We start from the raw sequence: 8,344 nt of genomic DNA, 5'->3' as shown, positions 1-8,344 counted from the left end.
CCTATCTCCATCATTTCCTTTTCCATTCAAACTTCAAAGAAAGCAACACTCTCAAAACCAACGATTACGTCCCAAACTCCTTAAAACGACCTCGTAACACTACCTTATTTAACAAGGAGTGTAGGCCACAGCCCCAATCTCGCGTGGGTCATTGACATTCCAAATCGAGGCCGGCCAGTCATGTCTTGTCCCCGCTTCCTCCACTTTTGCCCATCTTAGTTCTCCCTGATTGGTCCTCCTCAACCAACCCCACCCCCCACCAAAAAAAAAAAACCCTGAAAAAGAAGGACCATCTTCTTCCTCTCCGAGTCCCTTCTCCTTGTTTTTTCATTTCTCCTACAAAAGAAAAAGCTTGTAATCGGCCATGGATTTCTCCAAAGAACGTGAAAGATTCGTTTACATCGCCAAGCTCGCTGAGCAAGCAGAACGCTTTGATGGTCCGATCTAATTGACAAGGTCATAAACTTTGGTTCTTTTCTTCATTTAAGCTTTTAAAATTGTGGGATTTTTTTGTTTTGTTTTCCAGATATGGTGACTTCCATGAAAAAGCTAGCGGAGCTTGATGTGGAACTGACCGTAGAAGAGCGGAACCTGCTCTCTGTTGGGTACAAAAACGTGATCGGTGCTCGAAGAGCATCGTGGAGGATCCTGTCTTCGATTGAGCAAAAGGAAGAGAGCAAAGGGAATGAGCAAAATGTTAAGAAAATCAAAACGTCTAGGCAGAAAGTAGAATCGGAGTTGTCCAATATTTGTAAAGATATTATGGGTGTCATTAATGAGCATCTCATTCCTTCTTGCTCGGGTGGAGAGTCTACTGGGTTTTATTATAAAATGTGAGAACTATTTTTGGGTTTTCTTTGTTGATTGACCCTGGGTTCTTTTTTTCTTTTTTTTTTCTCATATTCTTGGGGATTGTTTGGTTGCAGGAAAGGAGATTATTATAGGTACTTGGCGGAGTTTAAGATGGGTGATGAGAGGAAAGAGGCCGCTGATCAGTCCATGAAAGCATATCAGGCAAGTTCAATTATGTTTAAATTGGCTTAAAAGAAGAAATTTGGTTTATAAAATGTTGGTAGCTAAATGTACATTTTTTGCTTATGAATTTGTTGGTTGGTTGATGAGAAGTGAAGGGACAATAGAAGTTGGAAAATGCTTTGTCTGTTTTCATCTTTGCTGCACCTGTTTCTCTCTCCCTATTCTTGGGAGAAAATATAGGTGGGCAAGAATTATTTATTTCACAACAACAGGCATCCTAAGTTTTTGGACTTTAGCTCCTATTGTTTAGTCTGCAATTTATTACATGGAATGATTTTATTAAAGAACTTCATGGCCTTTGCATGCGGAATTGTACCAATGGTTTTCCCATTTTTAACATATGTTCTCTTTTCACCCTGTATTTATAAATCAAATGTCATAGGCCGAAAAAAAAAATATTCGAAGCGATGTAAGAAGAAAATTTTGCCCCTATTGCTATGCTTTTTAATTATGGCTACTTCCATGACATTTGCTTGATCCCTTGTGCTGAGCTTGTGGATATAAGTTGTCTACCTTGTCTTAGAAAATCCTAAGATGCCTGTAAATACTTTTGGAATGTCTGTATTCTTATAATGCCAAACATTTTCCGAGCCTGTGGGTATTATTTGTTTGCAGTCTGCAACAACTACAGCAGAAGCTGAGTTGCCTCCTACGCATCCAATCCGGTTGGGTTTGGCCTTGAACTTCTCTGTCTTTTATTATGAAATTATGAACTCTCCTGAAAGGTATGCATGCATGTTGTTTCCTCTCTATGTCTTAACTTTCTTGTCGAGCTACTTCTGCATAATTTTGGAAAGCCGTGTTACACGTTAAACTTGTAAACCAGGGCCTGTCACCTTGCTAAACAAGCTTTTGATGAAGCTATCTCTGAGTTAGATACTTTAAGCGAGGAGTCATACAAAGATAGCACATTGATTATGCAGCTTTTAAGGGACAACCTTACTTTATGGACTTCTGACATCCCAGAGGATGGAGGTAACTTTTCAGATTTTGCACGACTGAATATTCCTTAGCTAGGATTTGCCTCTTTATTATTACATTTAATACTTCTTACCTAGTTCTGCCATTTGATACATAAGTTTCTGCGTCCATGTATTTGTCTCATTACAGAAGAAGCCGCAAAGCTTGGTGCTGCTAAAGTGGGTGAAGGAGATGAATGAAGCTACTTAAAGTCAGTTCTTATCTTCATTAAGAAAATCCTTTTTTGTAAATTGTGGCCATAGCTAATATTTTCTTTTTACTATATTTGTATTTGTTTATGTATTTGAGTTTGTTATGTTGCAGTGGATTGGGACCTGTATCATGAAAGGAAATAGTACAATCTGAAACTGTTGGAAATGCCCTGTTGTCAAGAGAGATTCAATTGTTATGACTTTTTATGAGCTATTGTTTGATGTTTGGACTGTGGAGTGTCAATGGCATTTTACGTTTTTGTCTGTCTCTTTTTTACATCCTTCCCTCTGTGATCAAATAAAAACTATTTTCAGGATTTTTCCTGCTTTATGTGCAGCTTTGTTCATTGAAATTTCAAATCCCATTTGGATTCTTGACTCGAAAACGAAGACCCAAATCTACTTTGCAGCTAGCTGAGTTCATAGATTCCATGGAAATTGTTAGTTTTTGGAAGGAAATTCAGGTTATTATCTCCAAATTGATAAAATCTCTTTTATAATGTTTTTTAGAAAGAAGTTAAATTTGTCATCGGATCTTGTACTAGGGGTGACTAAAGGACGGTTCAAATATATATGATCGATAGCTTTTAGTCAAGTGGGTTCGGTTAAGTTTGTAACTATGGTTAAGGTGGTTTTGTAGGCCATTAAAATAAGTTATGTCGATCATTTGTTGATAATGAATATCCATAATCGAATAGATCAATTTAATGGACTTAATGGTCTTTTGATATTTATATGTTTATCTTTTAAAATATAATTTAACCAAAAATAAAAAAAACAGCCCAATTCAGTTTGGTTTAATCAATTTTTAATGGATCCATTTTATGTCAGATTGATTAGGTCGTTTAAGACTTAAGTCGGTTAAAGTATGAGATTGATCAATGTGAACCACTTTTTTCGCAAGGAAAGAGATAGATGAACGGATGTAAATATTTGTTCTACAAACGAGGAGAAAAGATACAATGACATCATCTATCAAAGCCATCTTATTCTTTCCCTCGGCCCTTTGCATCTGATCCCTCTGTCTTTCTCATGCTAATGGACCTTCCCTCAAATTCGCAGTGGAGAGAAAAGTTCTCTGCGGCAACTCCTGTTTCCAGTTCGTAACTTGAATCAGCAAGTACATGGCAGGTAATCTTGCCTGTCATGTATTTGATAAACATTTGAAGTTTCAACCAACATTTGAGACACATTTCTCCTATGTTGTCAGGTTTCTTATGGCACAAGGTAACGTTGGGTGTGCTCTATAAACAAGTGCAAAAGTGCGGTTGCAGTCATGAAGATGGACAGGCATCCCACTCTTCATAAGGTGAGACCATGAGTTGTGGACCTACCGTCTTAGCATGGGCAGATACCATGAGGAAGATGTACGTGAGGTATCACCGGCAGAAACAAGCTATCCTAAATGCGTTGAGATCAACACTGCATCTCACCTTAAGAAGACTGCTGAGGTTAGCCTCATCAAGGTCATCAGATTCACCAACACCATTAGTCTTGTCAACCCTCTCAGCTTCATGACAAAATATCCGTGCCCTAGTGCTCGAAAATCCTCAAAGAAGTCGGACTGATTGGAGTTGATATTGAATAAAGGCCATTCCTTCGTTAATGGCAAAACAAAGTGAAAGTTGATATATTCAATAAACAGAGGTCGGTTTATTTTTCTTAACAATTTCACTTGCCAATCTTGCCAGAGATATAATATGAAACAAGCTAGTTCTTAGTTTTATTTATCATGGTAAGTTTTACAAGAATAGTTCCCGAAAATCTACTGTCCTCCCTGATATATGTGTAATAAATATATTTGATCTTCAATGTGCTTATTGATCAGAACAATTGATTTTACAAGATATTCATGAGTAACATGGATCTTCCATCTTGCAGTGAACCTTTTTGACATGTTCAAACATTACTATTTTCATGAAGTGACAAATTTGTGATGGTTCGGATCTGGTAATTGTTCTAAACCTTTGATTAAATGTATTCTTGTAGCAATTTAACTGCAAATTCTGCAACATTTACCATAAAACAAAAGGGAAATGGATGCCAAATTCCTAATCCACTTCATTTATAAATCTCGAAATTTTATAAATTTCTCTTCTTTCTAAATTGAAACTTTGGATATAGAATTTGTGGAATACTACTTTATCAGCTGCTAGCGTCATAAAATTTTTATATGCTCTTTTTAGAAGTGATTCAGAATCATGCAGGACAGAAGTAAAATCCAACGGCTGATATAAGTCCTCAAGAAGTGTTGAATGCCCAAGACCGTTGGTTTAAGTTCGCCATATAAAGCTTACCGAAGCAGGATTCCAACTTCCGTCATAAGTTTGTTTAATTACTGTGGTTGATGATCATCCCATTTCAGGAATCCAGTTAACAAGGCACTTTTTCAAGGCCTTAACCCCTCTTGAGCCCTGGCCTGCGCCATCCCTTTTTCTCTCTTTCGTCAAGGCGGCAATACAAGACAATGGCTTTCAAACTAAATGACCTGGTGGAGATATGCAAGAAGGAAGAGGGGTTCTCTGGCGTCTATTACACAGCCATTCTTCTAGCCGCGGTAGGAAGAAAGAGATACTTGGTACGGTATGAGAATCGTTTCAACGAGGACGGATCAAGGTTCCTCACTGAAGCTGTTGACTCCGATGAAATCAGGCCTTCTCCCCCACAACCTTCTGGCTACAATTTCGCCATGGCTGAAAGGGTTGAAGCCTTCGTCGACTTTGCTTGGAGGGTTGGAACTGTCATTAGAAAAGTTGACCCCAACTACTATGTCAAGTTGGATTGCAATGGCAAGGAACATCACTGTCCTTTCTTTAAAGTTAGGCGTCATCTTGAATGGCAAAATGGGACTTGGCTCTCTCCTGCAACTGGGTAATCTTGCTTTCCTTATCTTCTTGCTATTGGGTTTTTTGTCCAGAGTCATCTGCCAAAGTCTTCTGCTTCTTGGTCCTTCTTGATTAACTTTTTCTGTTTTAAGCACTTATTATTCTTGCTAGTCTTATATGTTAGTGATTCAAATAGTTGCTGTTTTGCATCTATTATCGTGACTTTTTTTCTTTTTACTTGGTATTTCTAGCTAATTGGTTTAGAATCTTGGGGAGTTTCTGCCAACTTTTTCCTATAATTTTTTGTTCCAAATGCAATATTAACATTCTTATTTCAAATATTTTTTGCGTTTCATATTCTGCTTTGATTAGACTTCTTGCTGATCCAGGGTGCAAAGTTTAAGTTTAGGTAACAAGATACTTTAGTACTACCTGTACTAATATTTTGGTCCTGAAAGTTATTGATTTCTAAAGCAAGACTTGAGCTTCTTTCAGTCTACTACTGTGGTCAACAGGTCAACTAAGAGCATTGGCTTTCCATTTCCAGCATTGGATTCCATTGTTTGCAAGCTTATAGGTGGGAATTCTTTAGTACGTTTGGCATCTTGTATGAGAAAATGCACCCATTCCAACGATGCACCAACCACCCCTATATCAACCAGGCCTTGCCCTTTATTTCTTGGACTAATACTGTCAACTTGTGGGATGGAACATCCTGTTTAATTTCTTGTCTAGCCCAACCCAAATGTTACAGCATTCTGGATCTACACCTCTCAGAAGCTAATATCCATGTTTTAGCCAGGCCAATTGCTAGTCTCCTCCGCTGAATGTAGAACTTAGACATGCGGCCACATTTACCTGTAAATTAAGTACTGAAAATTAGCTGCCAGAATGTAGTGCTTTTTATGTTCTTTGTTTCAGATGTCTATGACTTAAATATGTAATTAATATTTTTATTCATAAGCACTTTGTTTCCACTACAATGATGTACGAGGACTGTGAGTATTGAATCTAATTTATCTGGGTTGATTCGTTTTATCAGATCCGAAAGCAGCCAAGAAAACAGATCAGCGCGAGGGGATCAACCTGCAGATCCTGGCAACTAAGCAAACATGAGGGAACAAATTGGGGCTAACTTTGATTAGCTTAGATATTAGTCTGCAGTAGCATTTGACTGTTAAGTCATTCTATGTTAGTGAGATGTGAAAACCCATTCTGTTTCTTTGTTGCTTATTGTGTTCTTCAGCTGCTTTGTCTAAAACATGAAAACTTTGTGGGCTGATGGCATTCATTGGTCACTTGAATCTACAATTCTCACGCTTCTTAGTGTTCACTTGTATTTAGCTACAGATACTTGATAACAACAACAAGAATATTAATGAAACATTAAAACGAAGGTAGGATTAGAGCCATGCACTTGGCAGGAATCATGTCACGAATTCCTTCTGGAAAGAACTCTATTTAACAGAACAGATACAAGGAAAAAGTAAAAAAGGAACTGTGTAGAAAGTCTTACAATGGAATATTACTCTTATTCTTTGTGAAGCTACATACTCAGTCAAATGCACTTGTTTAATCTCTAAAGATACAAGAACAAGTTTCGACTAATCTGAGTAGGAAATTTACTTCATGGTAGTTGATAAGATGCCTAATCCTATAACCTCAAGGCATCTGTTTTCCCTACTGCAACATCTGTACATGCTTATATTATAATCATGTCGGTTTGCTTTTTTATATCAAAATCTCAGATGAATATGATTTGATGAGATTAAAGTTCTTCTGGGCCTGGCTCCGAAATCTAGATGTTATCCATTTACATTAGCTTTAACTGTTTCAAGCAATCAACCTTTTGTCCGAAGAATCTTTGCTATTGTCCGACCAACCTGTCCCATCTTATCCGTCAAATTTTAGCAGGTGCATAACCAAAGAGGATGCTGGTGCTGATCATGGTTTTGCTTTCGCTTTCCCATCCCATCCCATCCATATCGCTTGATAAATTTTGCGGCTGGTTTGGATTAATGGAATTGGATCATGGACTCCTCACTAGTGGGTTGATTTTGGTCTACTGAGAGGCCACATGAGTCCCCATGATCTGCGAATACCACATTTCTCCTTGTTAATTTATTCAATCCAAGATTTGATTCTCCCTTTGGAAACCATCTAAGTTCAATCCAGACTTATTGATTTTTTTTACAGATTTTAAAATAATAAATAGTAGCAGTAGAAGGATGGATTTATTAATTCTTCAAAAACCAGCCTGTATTTACATTAGTCTATTATCATAATATAATCCCTACAATTTTCTAATCCGTGTTGAAACTTCAGCACGCGAAAGAAGAAAATAAAATAAAATAAAATAAAAGAAGAAGATCAATTAAGTTGACCTCCTGAGCAGCTTATTCGCCTCCGCTTCATTGGGAAAACTTGCCGGAAACCACCATTCGCTGCCGCCGAGTGCCACTCGTCCAACACCATCCCCTCCAACTCAAACTGGTGCACGTGCACCCCACTAGAGCCGTCAAACAAGTACCCCTCCTGAAACCCAGCAAGACCACGACCCGGTACTGGCTTCGCTTTCCGGCGACCAGCCCCTACCGGAACGTTCCGAAGGGCACCACCTGCAGTCCAGTACCTCTGGCAACCTTTACAGAAATGTCTGGGCTGATTCACGTTGTAGTTATTGAAGTAACAAAATTTGGTCTCCATGCTCTTACATCTAGGGCAAGGTATGATCTTGTCAGGCCTCTTGTCGGCTTTTGAATGGTCATCTTCTTTGTGTTCTTCTTTCACTTGTCTTCCTGCATGCAACGTAATTGTTGCCCCAAATAGCTTGATCCCTTGGCCTTCATGGCTAGCCATGACCATTTAGAGACAAAGATAGAGACAGAAATAGCGGACGACAAAATATGACGAGTGTTTCTTTGGTTTGGGGCGAAAGGGTGTCTGGGAATTATGGTTATAGATATGGGGAAGGGAGTGAGGGGGAAACGCACAGGAAAAGTGGGTGGAATTGAAAGGAAATAAAAAAGAAGAAGATGGCATGTGAGGGAAGTAGCCGCCGCCAACGCCAAAGAACCAAGTGGCGTGGAAAAGCTGATGATGAGCTTTTTATCCAAATCATTACTCCAAGTCATCAATATTTATAATTAATACATAATATTTTTCTTAATTTGCTTAAATATAAAATTTAAAATTTTTCAAAAAAATAGAGTAATAAAGAGATGGATTTTAGCTAATGACTACATACACTCATGATTCGTAATTCCCATGAAAAAAATGCAAAAGTGGGTCCGATCCTAGTAGGTTTGCGTA

General features: G+C 38.2%; 3 protein-coding genes across 5 annotated transcripts; 2 read left to right on the top strand and 1 right to left on the bottom strand.

The window, feature by feature from the left end:
• LOC107905378 (14-3-3-like protein D) lies at positions 1 to 6,365 on the top strand. 3 transcript variants are annotated; one of them, XM_041092111.1, is made up of 12 exons: positions 1 to 437; positions 527 to 833; positions 927 to 1,014; positions 1,651 to 1,760; positions 1,862 to 2,010; positions 2,146 to 2,206; positions 2,320 to 2,671; positions 3,270 to 3,338; positions 3,418 to 3,854; positions 4,089 to 4,157; positions 4,415 to 5,078; positions 6,075 to 6,365. In XM_041092111.1, exons 1-6 carry the CDS (start codon positions 365 to 367, stop codon positions 2,193 to 2,195), a joined length of 777 nt encoding a protein of 258 aa, XP_040948045.1. In that variant the 5' UTR covers positions 1 to 364; the 3' UTR covers positions 2,196 to 2,206; positions 2,320 to 2,671; positions 3,270 to 3,338; positions 3,418 to 3,854; positions 4,089 to 4,157; positions 4,415 to 5,078; positions 6,075 to 6,365. The 3 variants fall into 3 exon arrangements, with proteins under 3 accessions (XP_040948045.1, XP_040948046.1, NP_001313880.1); XM_041092112.1 differs by lacking the exon at positions 3,270 to 3,338; NM_001326951.1 differs by lacking the exons at positions 2,320 to 2,671; positions 3,270 to 3,338; positions 3,418 to 3,854; ... (1 more) ...; positions 4,415 to 5,078; positions 6,075 to 6,365 and having other exon boundaries at positions 365 to 437; positions 2,146 to 2,195.
• LOC107905813 (protein AGENET DOMAIN (AGD)-CONTAINING P1) lies at positions 4,675 to 5,164 on the top strand. Its single transcript, XM_041092655.1, has 2 exons — positions 4,675 to 5,078; positions 5,125 to 5,164. The coding sequence occupies exons 1-2, from the start codon at positions 4,675 to 4,677 to the stop codon at positions 5,162 to 5,164; spliced, it is 444 nt and encodes a 147-aa protein (XP_040948589.1).
• Positions 6,366 to 6,537: 172 nt separating the features above from the next.
• LOC107905812 (dof zinc finger protein DOF1.5) lies at positions 6,538 to 8,141 on the bottom strand. Its single transcript, XM_016832574.2, has 2 exons — positions 7,417 to 8,141; positions 6,538 to 7,124 (listed from the first exon to the last, which is right to left on the bottom strand). Exons 1-2 carry the CDS (start codon positions 7,895 to 7,897, stop codon positions 7,048 to 7,050), a joined length of 558 nt encoding a protein of 185 aa, XP_016688063.1. The 5' UTR covers positions 7,898 to 8,141; the 3' UTR covers positions 6,538 to 7,047.
• Between the last annotated feature and the right edge of the window lie 203 nt (positions 8,142 to 8,344).

This window comes from Gossypium hirsutum, chromosome D05 (genome assembly GCF_007990345.1).
Source record: "Gossypium hirsutum isolate 1008001.06 chromosome D05, Gossypium_hirsutum_v2.1, whole genome shotgun sequence".
Lineage (NCBI taxonomy): Eukaryota > Viridiplantae > Streptophyta > Magnoliopsida > Malvales > Malvaceae > Gossypium > Gossypium hirsutum.
This window is presented reverse-complemented; position numbering and strand designations above follow the sequence as displayed.